This window comes from Nomascus leucogenys, chromosome 5, assembly GCF_006542625.1.
Source record: "Nomascus leucogenys isolate Asia chromosome 5, Asia_NLE_v1, whole genome shotgun sequence".
Taxonomy (NCBI): Eukaryota; Metazoa; Chordata; class Mammalia; order Primates; family Hylobatidae; genus Nomascus; species Nomascus leucogenys.
The window spans coordinates 12,634,410-12,649,396 of NC_044385.1; the positions used below are offsets into that span (position 1 = coordinate 12,634,410).

General features: G+C 42.0%; 1 protein-coding gene across 3 annotated transcripts in view; it reads left to right on the top strand.

The window, feature by feature from the left end:
• The first annotated feature begins 4,353 nt into the window (after positions 1 to 4,353).
• The window catches only part of B3GALNT2 (beta-1,3-N-acetylgalactosaminyltransferase 2), a 60,498-nt gene continuing 49,864 nt past the window's right edge, over positions 4,354 to 14,987 (top strand). For 2 of the 3 annotated variants that reach the window (XM_030812647.1, XM_012506543.2), the window contains exons 1-3: positions 4,388 to 4,693; positions 12,489 to 12,611; positions 13,961 to 14,108. In XM_030812647.1, coding sequence (XP_030668507.1) covers positions 4,582 to 4,693; positions 12,489 to 12,611; positions 13,961 to 14,108 — 383 coding nt within the window. In that variant the 5' untranslated portion in view covers positions 4,388 to 4,581. Of the gene's footprint in view, positions 4,694 to 12,488; positions 12,612 to 13,960; positions 14,109 to 14,987 lie in introns of all 3 variants that reach the window. The other variant, XM_003267284.3, reaches the window with a different exon arrangement.

Here is a 14,987-nt window from a genome sequence, read left to right on the forward strand (position 1 = left end):
AAGTAATAGGGAAATAATGGGCCAGGACAATAGTTAGCTATATAAAAAAAATTAATTAATTTTGAGATCCTTGCATTATACCATATTCCTAAATAAATTCCAAATGGATTAAAACATTAAATAAAACAAACAAGAATATTGACCAGATCTCATGATCAGAATCATCCTAAAATATGGAAAAAAATTAAATATTGATCATTTGAATTTATAAAAATTTAAAGTGTTTTCGTGTCCTAAAAGTTATAAAATTAGAAGGCAAGAAAACTGAGGAAAAATAAAGGGCTTATGCAAATGGATAAAAGGCAAGATACATGACTAATTCACGAAAGAAATAGAAACAGCTAACGAACATAAGAATATTCAATCTCATTGATGAAAAGTTTTGTCTTTTGAATTAATAAAGAACTTTTTTAAAATATGAGGGCAAGTGGGATAAGAGAAACATATTGAAGGCAAACATACACATTGAAACAATAGCAGTATGAATAAAGCGGCTTAAAAATATCAGAGAAGGAAATTATCTGAAATGTGGAAAAAGTTTTGTGCACAGAAGTGCCAGTATTACTTATTATAGTGGGAAAATGGAAACAACCTGTATGTCCAATAATACGGGACCAGATAAGAAATTATAATGTGGACAAATGATTAAGTTATGTTTTCGGAGACTACTAGTTAAATATGGGAAGGCTTATAGGTTAGGTGAAAATAGTTGGATACAAATTCTAATTTATAGTATGAATGGCGAATTTTTTTCATGAAAAAACTTTTAAAAATGTATGAATTGTATGTAGTATGATTTCTTATATTCTTCTGTTTTCCAAGTTCCTTTTCATAATCATGTATTACGTTTGTAATCAGAAAAAAGAAATTCTTCTTTAGAGCCTTCACAGTAAAGTCCAAATTCCTTAGCAAAGTTTATGATTACAACCCGGCCTCTGCCTTCTGTTCACCTTCTCATCATTGCCGTGTTCCTAACTTGCACTAAGGTCATACCAATTGCTTACATTTCCCTAATTGCCGTGTCATCACTAGCTCAGGTTTATTTATTTTATTTTTTATCTATTTTTTTGCCTACAGTGCTCTTGAATGTCCTTCCTACTTTCTGGCCCTGTTAACTGGCCACTTTGACTTCAAGCCCCAGCCCTGTATTTTCAAGGGATAGCCTCCTCTGGGGATCCTTGAGTAGAGTTAAATATAGTTGGCCCTCCATATCCCTGGGTACTGCATCTATGAATTCAACCAACCTCAAATTCAGGAAAAAAGCAAACTTGAATTTGCTGCATGCCATTGAATCCACGTGAATGAAGTGATGCGTAGACATCATATTAGGTGTTATAAGTAACTTAGAGATGATTTCGCGTATATGAGAGGATGTGTATACGTTATATGCAAATATTATACCATTTTATATAAGGGACTTGAGCATCCATGAATTTTGGTATCCATAGAAGGTCCTAGAACCAATCCCCCATGAGTAGAGACAGCTGTACCCCCTGCTTTGTGCTGCTGTAACATCCTGTGCATTCCTTTCTCAGAGCACTTATCACATTGAATTGCCATCATGGTTACCAACCACCCTAGTTTGTCTCTCCCTAATTCTAATTCCGTTAACTTGTTCCTACTTACCCTATGAGCCCCTTGACTGCACAGACTGTTTATATCACTACTGAGTTTTTTAGTTCTTTCTATTATACATACTGTCACTCTTACCTTTTTTTTTTTTTTTAAGAGACAAGGTCCCACTCTGTCACCCAGGCTGAGTCCTGTGGTGTGATCATAGCTCACTCTAACCTTGAACTCTGGGGCTTAAGTGATCCTCCTGCCTCAGCCTCCTGACTAGCTGGAACTATAGGCGTATACCACCATGCCCAGCTAATTGCTAATTTTTTTTGTAGAGACAAGGTCTTGCTATGTTGCCCAGGATGGTCTTGAACTCCTGGACTCAAGTGATCCTCCCACCTCAGCCTCCTAAAGTGCTGGGATTACAAGAATTACTGTCTTGCAATCTTAACTCACTTTAGTCATGAGATTATTAGGGGATAGGAGAGAACAGGTTAGTGGAAAGGTCCTATGAACAAGTACTATAGACAGCTCCCACTGTGATGTGATTTGAAGGATGTTACAAAGTTATTCAAAACTATTTTTGTTACAAGCCTGTCAGAGTGCCAGTGAAAAACTTCCCCTCTAGGTTGTTAAGTGAAACAACACCTTGATTATTTAATATATTAGGATGACTTACGTTTATTCTTCCCTTTCGTGCTCATTGTAACTGAACAGTTGTTTAAATACTGCTATTTAATACTACAATCTGTCCCATTTCAATCCCACACTCACAATTCCCCTACCCGGCCCTAATTGTTATATTTTCCAGAGCAGGAATAACCTTCTAACATGCTGGTTGAGTATATTTCTTTATTATGTCTATAGTCTGCTCCCTACTCCCCATCAACACAGGATAGGGATCTTTATTTTGTTCACTGGTGTATCTAAAGTACCTACAAAAGTGCCTGGCACATAATAGACACCCAATAAGTATTTGTCGAATGACTAGCTCTGCTAAAATGAGGGATTAATCCTCTTTTTGGGATAACTCATTCTAATTATTCACAAAATGAAAATTTTACAATATCAACAGAGGCCATTTACTACCTTTCTTGAGGATAAAAACAGTATACGTTTTCTGGCAACCAATTATTACTTTCTTGCCTTTTTTGTTTGTTTGTTTGGTTGGTTTTTTTTGTTTGTTTGTTTTTTTGAGACAGTGTCTCGTTCTGTCACCCAGGCTGGAGTGCAATGGCACGATCTGAGCTCACTGCAACCTCCGCCTCGTGGGTTCAAGAGATTCTCCTGCTTCAGCCTCCTGAGTAGCTGGGACTACAGGTCCCCACTACTACGCCCGACTAATTTTTGTATTTTTAGTAGAGACGGGGTTTCACCATGTTACCCAGGCTAGTCTCGAACTCCTGCCCTCAAGTGATCCGCCCACCTCGGTCTCCCAAAGTGCTGGGATTACACGCGCGAGCCACCGCGATCCAAAGTACTTTTTTCCCTTAAGCCTGTTTGAGTTGGATCTTCTGTCATCCAAGACTTTTTTTCAATAATACAGTCACCTTCTGTTTCCACACTTGTGGAAACTTACAAAAAACCGCGGCCGAGCGCGGTGGCTCACGCCTGTAATCCAAGCATTTTGGAAGGCCGAGGCGGGCGGATCACCTGAGGTCAGGAGCTCGAGACCAGCCTGGCCAACATGGTGAAACCTCGTCTCTACTAAAAAAATACAAAAATTAGCTGGGCGCAGTGGCGGGCGCCTGTAATCCCAGCCACTTGGGAGGCTGAGGCAGGAGAATCGCTTGAACCCGGGAGGCGGAGGTTGCAGTGAGCCGAGATCGTGCCACTGGCGCTCCAGCCTGGAAGACAGAGTGAGGCTCCGTCTCAAAAACAAAAACAAAAACCGCCCCACAGGCCAGCCGCTCGTTCTCATCCTTCTCTCCCATCCTCACCCCAGTGCCCTCACCGCCCCGTCCCCGCCTTCCGGCTGCCTCGGCGCGGGCCCGGAGGGCCAGAAGGGCTCCCACCCGGGGCAAAGCAGCAAGACGCGGGGCCGGCGTTCTGCCTGGAAGGCGCGCTGCGGCCGCCCTTCCCCAGGTCCCTGGAGCCCACGTTCTCCCAGCTCGCCCGGCTCCCGTTTCGCTCCCAGCTCCAGTATGAACCCGGAGCACGTGCAGTTTTACCCTGATTGGCTCGTCATCATCGTGCTCCACAGCCTAGTCCCCCGCTCGCTGTCTGTCACCCTGCGTTCCCAGAGCACAGAACCGGGCAAAGAGCCGGGAACCCACGGCACCATAGCTAATCCCTGATGAGTCACCGCTCCAGGCGCGGGCACTCGGGCTTCCTCGTCCCGCTCTACGGGCCAAGGAGACGTCAGCAAGATCCCACCTCCCACAGCAGGCGAGCAAGCGAGCACGCAGAACAAAGGAGCTCTGCGTGATTTCACACAAGAGCCACTCGGATTTCCTTCAAATCTGAGGCAAAGTGCATTTCCCTTTGCGGCTCGAGGCAGCCTCTGAGCACCGGGTCTCCGGCACTACATCCCCTGGGCCGCGGGGTGGCAGCAAACGTCAAGGGGGATGCGCATGCTCTGTGCGGGGCCTCGCGCTTCGCCTCCGCGGCCGCCGAGTGACGGAAGCGCGTGCTTAGGATTACGGGAAATGTGGTTTCTAAACCGCGGGCGCCCCCTGCCTGGGCCCAGAGCGGGACTTCAGCTCCCGGCCGGCCGGCGGGAGAGGGTGGAAACGCGGAAGGAGAGGGCGGGGCGAGTGGGAGGAAAGGTGGGCGGAGCCGGTGGGAAGGCCGGGCGGAGGGGGCGGGCCTTCGGCCAGCTAAGCCGCGGCCACCCGCGGTCTGAGGGACCGGAGGAGCGGGACCGGGAGCTGCGAGGAGCACCCCAGACGTCGCCAAGCGCGAGGGCGGGCGTGCTCGGAGTGGTCGCTCGTCAGCCGTTGCCCCTCAGTCTCCGCACTTGCAGGTCCCCTCCCTCTCCGCCGGGACGCGGGAGAGCCCGGCTCGCGGCGGGGGCGGCCAATGCGAAACTGGCTGGTGCTGCTGTGCCCGTGTGTGCTCGGGGCCGCGCTGCACCTCTGGCTGCGGCTGCGCTCCCCGCCGCCCGCCCGCGCCTCCGGGGCCGGCCCTGCAGGTGAGGTCCTGGGGCCGGGCGGGTTGGCGGCCGCGGGGGGGTGGGAGGCCTGGCTCGGTGCCGCGGGGCTTCGCCGGGAATTGTTAGAGGCGGGGGAAGGGCCAAACGCGACGGTCCCCAGACGAAACAAACGGCTCTTTTCATCCTTGGAGCGTTAACATCGGGCAAACTTGAGGGAGCTTTTCTCTTTTCGTGTCCCCGCCGCTTCTCACTTCCCCGTTTCCCTTAACGGCCGCAGAGCCGGCGCCCGCAGCTGCAAGTCCTTCGCCCGTCCCCAGGCCTGGTCGGTGGTGTCCGACGCCGCCCGTTCGCCCGGGAGCGGAACCTCGTGTGCCCTTCAGCCGCCAGCGTCTCCTGCTTTGGGAGCTGGGGCTCTGAAGTTGTTTTCTTCCCCCCCAAGTTGTTGGTCTTTCTCGGTCAAGACTAGGGTTTTAGTGCCATGGATAATGTGTGTGCGTGTTTTCAAAGGTGGCTGGGTTTTGCTTTTAAGGAATAACTTTGCTGTAAGAATATACTGTAGTTCGTATTCTTGGATTATGGTGTAAGTCGGTTAAACAAATCTATACATGAAATAGGGCATGGCCGAGAGTGGAGTTGTTCCTGTGAGTTTGGATCGCATAACCTGCTAATGCAGTTTACATGGAAATATCAAATTCTTTAACGATCATGTCCATTTGCTCTAAAACTTAATCTCTCGTAGGAATGAAACCTTTGTTCTTGTTTCGCGTCACAGCCTAATAGAATGCTTTACTCACGGTGTCCAGTGGATTGTTTTGTTAGTGGGTTCCACCACCCTGAACACTACTTTAGCTTTCCCTGTATCTCTTGTCTTCTTTAAGGGCTTGCCCTAGAACATGAAAGAAACCTAGAAAGCTCTTTTAAATATTACGTAATACTTAATTTTGTAACTATACTGGGACTTTTTTCCTTACCATCTCCCCAAAACAGCTGTTTTCTAATCCAAAAGTTCTTAAAATTAGAATTGAGTGTTTGCAGTTCAGCACTCTATGCCTTATAAAAGTAGAAAGTATTTGGCAATCCTCAAAACAGTCTCAGTTATATGAAATTTTGTTGAGGTTATTTTGGTAACAATCTCTTTTCCTATTAGATCACTAGCTCTTTGAAAAGGATTCGTGTGACCTGAATAGAATTAAACACTATTTAAGTGATTTAATGAAAGTACAGTGTTACTATGCACTTAACCAGTTAATGGGTCAGGGTTTTGCTCAGTGTTTTTTAGGTTTTTGTAAAGTGAACTAAGAAGAGAGTGCCATATATAAAAAATGCTCTGTAACAGCTGCTTGTGTGTTACAGGTTTTTCTCTTTTGTTCTGAATGAGCCCTGCTGGAATCTTCTTGCAGAGCATCGTTAAGTCTGTTTATGGCCTTAATGGTTGTTTAGGGTTCAGTAAAACAAACAAAAACTGAAATCTTAGTAGACTTCAAACTGAAAACTTGCTAGGCAGTTTCTTAGTTTGAGACAAGTTTTTCCTACTCCCTTACTGCACTTGAAGGATGATAACTTTATTTGCCATCCAGTTAGACCAGGCTAGATTAAGGAGATGAAGAAGTAGACCATAGAAAGGAACAGGGTAATAGCGTAGGTAAGAAGCTCAATACTAGTTATGTTAATTAGCTTTGGCTTTGAATGAGTACTGTGTATCTGGTCAGAAAATAAATAGGATTTTTTTTTTAAGTTCCAGGATACGTGTGCAGGACGTGCAAGTTTGTTACATAGGTAAACGTGTGCCATGGTGGTTTGCTGCACCTGTCAACCATCGATATTTTAATAATCTAAGTTAAACATGACTGGCCCGGCGCGGTGGCTCACGCCTGTAAATCCCACCACTTTGGGAGGCCGTGGTGGGTGGATCACCTGAGGTCAGGAGTTCAAGACCAGCCTGGCCAACATGGCGAAACCCCGTCTCTACTAAAAATACAAAAATTAGCCGGGCATAGTGGTGAATGCCTGTAATCCCAGCTACTCAGGAGGCTGAGGCAGGAGAATCACTTGAACCTGGGAGGCGGAGGTTGCAGTGAGACGAGATTGCGCCATTGCACTCCAGCCTGGGTGACAAGAGCAAAACTGCGGCTCAAAAAAATTAACTAATTAAACAAGACTGACTCCTACCTTTCCTTTTTTCCTTTTGGAAAAAACGAAAAGCAGTGGAAGCATCTTAAATGCAAAAATTTCCCATAATTCCTTTACCATTGTGCTGTCACCATGTTGAAACTAAAATAGTTGGGTGTTTTTACATTTTAACCCTTATACTTTAGGCCTAACAGGAGAAAAAATCCCCAAGATTTTGCTAAGTATTCTTTTCTTGAATTAACATTTTTAAATGTATTTTTTTTTCTCTTCTGCTGCTTTGTCTGACTTCAGTCTCATTAAGTCATGGCAGTTTTTTTTTTTTTTTTTTTTTTTTTTTGAAAGAGCGATTTACCTTCCCCGAATATTAAAAAAGGCTCTCTGGCTGGCAATTCAGCAAATATTTGAGAGCCTACTCTGTGCCAGCCTCTATTGTAGGTGTGGAATTACAGCAGTAATCAAGCCAAACTTCCTGCCCTCATGTAGTTTACAGTTTAGAAGGGAAGACAGAGCATCAGGAAATAATTATAAATGTCACAGCGGTAGTAATAAGTATAGTGAAAAAAGATAAAGCAGTGTTAAGAGATTAAAGAGATGGTTTTAGATAGGTCTGGGAAGTCCATTCCATTCTGAAGAGGTAACAGTTGAGCAGGGACCAGAATGAAGTGAGTGAGTCACGTTAGTACCAGAATCAGCAACTTTTTTAATGTGATAGCTTCCCTTAAACCAGTCAGGGAAAGCAACTGGTAAAGAGGAAGTGGAATCCAGCACACCTGAGGGTGACAGAGGAAAATGCAGGTGGAGATAACCATCGGACTAAGGAATCTAAACATAGGATATCTTGATTACAAAATGCTCGTTTTGGGTAATGCCTTAAGTAGGAATTATTTAACGGTTAATTTAGAAAAATGATGTGACAAAAGAAGGCTTCGCTTTCTAGGGTATCTGGAAAGAAAGAAACCAAAACAAAGGAGCATATTCACTCAGCAAGTACTCGAGTGTTAGATTCTGTGCTGGATGCCTAGTCCCTTCTCCCAAGGTGTTCACGGTATCTAATGGAAACAGACGTACGTCAAGTAGAAGGTCAAAAAACAAACTGAGCTTACTTTGTAATTTTGCCTGGGGTGAGTTCTTGCAAAATTATCTCTATATGCTAATCGTGTCTCTGTGCTTCAGTTTCCTTGTTTATAAAATGATGATCTCGTAGACTTACTGTGAAGATTCAATTAATGAAACACCCGGAACAGTGCCTGTTTCATAGTAAACACTCCATGAGTTTGAGAGAGGAGTGGTATAGTCTGGGGGCCACTGATGCCTGTGCTAGTGTGGTGTTTTGGGAGGTGTCTTTGGTAGTGTGTATGATGATTGTCTTTATCATTAGATCTGTGATAGGCTTACATGTTTTCTTCATTTTCAAGATTTGTATCTATTTGTGACTCTTCCAAGAGCATGCATATGAGACTGGAATTTTGGTCTGATTTTTAAGACTCTTGGGCTTATTTTGAGCAATCGATTTTGATGTCAACCTTCTTTACACTTTTTTATTATTATTATTTTGAGACACAGTTTCACTCTGTCGCCCAGGCCGGAGTGCAATGGCACCATCTTGACTTAACTGCAACCTCTGCCTCCGGGTTCAAGTCATTCTCCTGCCTCAGCCTCTGTTATACGTGTGTGCCACCACACCCGGCTAATTTTTGTATTATTAGTAGAGACTGCGTTTTGCCATGTTGGCCAGGCTGGTCTCGAACTCCTGACCTCAAGTGATTCATTCACCTCGGCCTCCCAAAGTGCTAGGATTACAGACATGAGCCACTGCACCAGGCCCTCCCTTAGACTTTAGTATACCCTTGGATGTCCACTTACAGTGCAGAGTCGAGCAGGTTGCCAGACTCTCAGGATATATTACATATTAAAGAAAAGAAATAGTTCTTACTGTAGGGTCTCAGAAGAAAACAATACCCCAACATAAGGCCTCAGAAGCAGCTGTCTCTGACCTGCTGCTGCTGTCCTTGCTCTGGCCTTGCACTCTCACCTGAGGCTAGCTGTAGAAACTAAAATCCCTCTTCCCCAAAGCCATCCATAAAACCTAAACATATTACTCTAACTACCACCCACCGCCACCTTTCTATATAAAAATTACCTACCTTACCTTCTTTTATTACAGGTCACAAGAACCTCATACCAGAGAGGGTCCTATCCCATACCCAGCAGGAAAGAATGTCTACTCAGAGAGGACAAGAAGAATCTAGACAGGCTGTGCTGGGTGTTCCAACTCCATGTGTTACCATTAGATCCTACCCTTTCTGTCCAATCTTAATTCCACATAGCTATCCATACTTTGTTAAACCTAAGCATAGAAATGGGCAGCTTCTCCTGTATCTTTACTGATCAAATAAATTTATATGCCTTTTCTCCTGTCCATCTCTTGTCAATGATTTTCACTGAACCTTCAGAGGGAAAACTTTCCCTTGGCCCTTACGTTACCTTCAGGGAGCTTGCTTGGGATTGTGATTTAGTCCTGACATTATGAAGATTTTGTTTACTGCTGTATCTGTGCCATCTAGAACAATGAGCATAGGACATGCTCTGTCATTTGAGTGAATAAATCAAGAGAATTAAACTGGCGCAGTTTGATATATTTTCACAAATCGAACACACCCAACTAATCACCACCCAGACTTAAAAAAAGAAAACTATCAGTGCTTCAGAAGTTCCCTTCATGCTCTGTTCTGTCGCTACCAGGGATAGTAACCAGTGGCAGAAATTTGGCTACTTTTGTACTTTATATAAACAGAACCATCTAGTATCTACATAGTTCCTATTGCCTGTTTATCTTAATATGATGTATTAATAGAATAATGTTTAATGATGTGATTAACATGTAATTTTAATGGCTGCATAGTATTTTGTCATATAGCTACACCATAACTTATTTAATGAGTCCTTTATGTGTTTATGTAGCTTGCAGTTTTCGCTATTAATAGGTGACACTATGATTAATGAAGATCTTTTGAGTGTATCACTATTTCTTTAGAATGAGTTCTTAGAATTGCTGGACAAAGTTATACCATTCTAAATTATTTGACACATTGCCAAATTGCCCTGCAGAAGACTGTACCAAATTACATTCCTTCCAGCAGTGAAAAAGAGTAGGCTTTTTTTTTTTTTTTTTTTTTTTTGAGAAGGAGTCTAGCTCTGTCACCCAGACTGGAGTGCAGTGGCGGGATCTTGGCTGACTGTAACCTCTGCCTCCCAGGTTCAAGCAATTCTCCTGCCTCAGCCTCCCGAGTAGCTGGGATTACAGGCATGCATCACCACGCCCAGCTAATTTTTGTTGTATTTTTAATAGAGATGAGGTTTCACCATATTGGCCAGGCTGGTCTCGAACTTCTGACTTTGTGATCTGCCCTCCTCGGCCTCCCAAAGTTGAAGCTGGGATTATAGGCATGAGCCACCGTGCCCAGCGGAGAGTAGCCACTTTCTTGAAATCACTAACAACATTTCCTTGAAGTACCATCATTTAGTTATAATCATTTAAGAAGACACTTGTCAGTTTGAATGTAGGAGAAAACTGGTGTCTCATTGCTCTAATTCAAACTTGGTTCTTATTGAAGTTGAACATGTTTTCATAGGCTTGCTATTTGCCTTTTTTCTTTTCTGAATTATCTTTATGTTCTTCTGTATCATGTTTACTTCTTAGCACTTTCTTTTTTTCCCTCTGTTTCTAGACACCGGAATCAACTAGGTACCCTGTTCTTGTAACATAAAACAAAAGGTGGTAAGAGTTTAGAGCCAGATTGGTAAGGGGAGCTAGAAATTTGAGCAACATTCTTACATAGGTATTTTATTATACATCTACGTCGGGTTTTGTACTGTGTAACACAGTACTCAGGAGTCTATTGGACTAATTTACGTTAATGGTATGTGGTTAAAAAACCTATTTTTCTGACATTTGACTTCAGTATATCTGGAAGTAGTTCTCTAAAAGACCACAATATGCCGTGTTACTTCCCCTCTGCAAGAAAAAGAGAAATGCATGTAAAGTAAAGCAGTTGAACACAAGCAGCTTAGACATGGATTAGAAGCAGAGGGGATTGAGAGTGGCAGAGAGGTGGAATAAGATCAAAAAGAGGTTTCCATCCATAATCCGTGGGATTTTCACATGCCACATGGTTATGTTTGTATTTCTTTATTATTTTTAGAAAAATCTTGTTTGACAATTATTTGGAGAAGTCAGGTAAAAACCAGTTAGGATGCCCTCGTACTGGTCCAGGTGAAAAAACAGACCGAACTGAGCAGCAGCTAGAATTCATGACAAGAAAGGGATAGATTTGAGAAATTTTCATGAAGATTTTGAGACATCAAGAAAAGATTAAATTATGTTCTATGTAATCTATTTCTAAAAGATTTGCTTTGATTAGCCATCAAAAATAAGGTAGTAAATTTTTGGCATTAAAAGTGGTGTTTCAAATATTTTGAAAGTTTGCTTTTGTGCAGCATCCTTATTTTCTGATGATGTCAGATAAATGAGGCATTTAGATTAAATGTGATTTTTGCCCTACAGCTTTTAATCTTTTGAGATGAGACTTTGAAACAAATGAAATAGAATATCCAAAACTTTTTTTGTATCAGTTTTCTCTAATTAAGAAGTTGAAGCACAGGGATTTAAATAATTTCTTACTAACGTAATGCAAAATGTTGGCTGTGGAATCAATGTCAGAACTGGCTGGTCACTACTTTTGCCTCCTTCCTGACACTCGAATGTACATAATATTTCTCTGTGAAAAAGGTGGGGAGGCATATTGTCAATTTTACAGTCATTTAAATTAGTCTCTGAATTCAGACACTCATTTAACGTGAGTTCCAGCACTAGGTACAACTTTTATCATATAGTTATGTATCTGAGAAAAAATGAGCTGTGAGTTCAAAAAAATTGATGTGTTACCCAGTGTATTCAATGATCTGCTTATTGCTAATTCAGTTGGACTGGTATTGTGGATTAAAAGATCAGAATTTAGACTCAGATAAGCTATATTAAGCTGTATAGCTTTAGAATAGAACAGTGATAAAGAATGGAGTTAGATTGCCTGGGATTAAATATTAGCCCAGCCATTTCCAAGCTGTTTGACTTAAGTTACTGAATTCTTTGGGTGTTTCATTTGTTCAACAAGTACCAGGCTGGGCACTGTGGATCACGCCTGTAATCCCAGCACTTTGGGTGGCCGAGGCGGCGGATTACAAAGTCAAGAGTTCAACACCAGCCTGGCCGAGATGGTGAAACCTCATCTTTACTAAAACTACATAAATTAGCCAGGCACAGTGACAGGCGCCTGTAATCCCAGCTACTCGGGAGGCTGAGGCAGGAGAATCACTTGAACCCGGGCGGCAGAGGTTGCAGTGAGCCGAGATAGTGCCACTGCACTCCAGACTGGGCCACAGAGTGGGACTACATCTAAAAAAAAAAAAAAACAAGTATCTGCCTCATAGGATTGTGAACATTAAATGATACTCTATATGTAGTGCTTTTCACAGATTAACTGTTCAATAAATATGGCCTATTAATAAGCTTACTCCATGAAAATTTGAATTTATTTAAAAATAAATTGTCTTTATAAAAGAATTCATTTTAGTACGTGACTCATTGTAGAGTGAAATAATAAATACCTCTATTCCATTTGGAATGGAACTTTTTTTTTTTTTTCAGGTGGAGTCTCTCTCTTGTTGCCCAGGCTGGAGTGCAATGGCGCAGTCTCGGCTCGCTGCAACCTCCACCTCCCGGGTTCAAGAGATTCTCCTGCCTCAGGCTCCCAAGTAGCTGGGATAACAGGCAAGCACCACCACGCCCGGCTAATTTTGTATTTTTAGTAGAGACGGGGTTTCTCCATGTTGGTCAGGCTGGTCTTGAACTCCCGACCTCAGGTGATGCGCCCACCTCGGCCTCCCAAAGTGCTGGGATTACAGGCGTGAGCCACCGTGCCTGGCCTGGAATGAAACATTTTAAGAAATATATCTATTGTGGAAAATAAGGTATCTACACAAAAATTTCTGTATTATATCCTTAAGATTATCCTAGTAGAACTGTTTTTATTATTTTAATTGGACCTTTGAAGAAAATATCAATCTGGTTTTGTTGTCTTTTAGACTGAATACCTAGATCCCGTGGTATATAAAAACATTGCGTTTAATGTAGTAAAGAGTCTGGGCTTCAATAATTTATTTTTGGAAACGTTTTGGATCATTTCCCACCACTGGAGAAAGAGATGAAATGGATACCTCATCAGAGCTATTTATAAGCTTGTAGCTCTCAAGCCTTAAAACTGGTGATGAAAAACGAGGACAAAGTATATCTTTCTCTTCTATCTTCTAAGGACAAGTTTTAGATAGAAATGTAACCCTGCCCATTAGACCTTCTGACAATAAAAAATGAGCCATTCAGAATGACTTGTCACTTTATTTTTTTTTTTTACTAAAAATGTTGCTTTCCCGTCATTCTTTAGAATATTTAGTAGGTAGTAAAAGGTTTACTGGCTGTAGAATTCATTGATATAAATAAGGGTTGCATTACTTTCCAGTATGGAAGTCCTTCAACTTCATCCGCCAAACTTAATAACTAACATTAATGTAGGACCTCACTTTTCAAAGCACATTTTTTTTAGTTGCCATTGAATGCCTCGTATATGCCTAGTACCAAACCAAGAGCTTTATACATGTTACCTCATTTAATTTTTACAACAGCTTTATGAGAAGTATTATTATACCCATTTTGTAGTTGAGGAAACTGAGGCTCAAGAAGCTAAATAACTTATAGCTAATATATGATAGGGCCTGGATTCTAACTGTGGCCTAATTGACTCTTAATGCCTACTATTTTTCATGCTACATTGTCTTCTGAAACAGATTCTTACCACACACATCTTGTTTGTTTTGAAGAATTAGTATACTCATGTGAGCATGAATACATACATATATACGTGAAAGACAAGTATACTCGAAACCAAAATGTTATTAGTGGTTGTCTCTGGATAGTGGGTTTATATGTGATTTAAAAATTCTTTTCTTTGTATTTATCTGAATTTCCTACAAACATAAGCTTATTTTGTAATAAACTTATGATACATATTGAACTTCATAGTAATTGATACGTGACTTATTCTCATGTGTTGTTCTTATTTCTAGATCAGTTGGCCTTATTTCCTCGGTGGAAATCTACTCACTATGATTTAGTAGTTGGCGTGTTGTCAGCTCGCAATAACCATGAACTTCGAAACGTGATAAGAAGCACCTGGATGAGACATTTGCTACAGCATCCCACATTAAGTCAACGGTAGGTTTTCTGAGTTGTTGCCTTGCCTGGTTTGTTGAAATAAGAGTTCTGAAAAACCTAGCCAGGCGTGGTGGTGCGTGCCTATAATCCCAGCTACCGGGGAGGCTGAGGTGGAAGAATTGCTTGAGCTTGGAAAATTCAGGCTGCAGTGAGCCGTGATTGCACCACTGCATTCCAGCCTGCGTGATGGGAAGGAGTCCCTGCCTAATTAAAAAAAAAAAAAGTTCTGAAAAACCTTATTTTGAATAGAAATGTTCATTCAGATATGTGGGCTCTTCCTGGGAGAAATGGCTGTTTCATTTGCTTTTCTTCCATATAGTTTGGGCCAAAAAGTAAATTTAACCAACATTTTAAGCCAAATGATAATTGGAAGAGAGTATATTCACTGGTTAACATGTGTAGTATTTAGATACCCAGTGTGGTTTGTTTGTTTTTTGCTTTGATTTAGAATAGCAATTCTTAAAAGGTTCTATTCTAGAGCAGTTCTCTCCTTAGACACATGTGCATGTCTAAATATACTTTTCACTAACTTCACAGAGATAAATTTTTTTCAGTTTTGTAGTACTTTTTAGTTGTGTAATCTGCAGTATGTGTAATATGCCATGCTCTTTTTCCTGACTACCCTTCCAGAACTGAGCTTTGGTAATCCATTTCATGCTGACATTAGATAGCTCTCAGGTACTAGTTAGGGGCCCAAAACCTTAGTCTGTTCTCAATGAGATCAGCTTCTGAAGATTATGTAGTGAGGGACTAGGGGAAGAAACGCATAGAAAGTTGACTTCTATTTATGTGAAGACTCAGGTGATAAGCAGAGAAGGCCCTTTCAGGATTGCATTGCACTGGCACGTTTGTGACTGAGTAGCTATACAAGCAAATTGC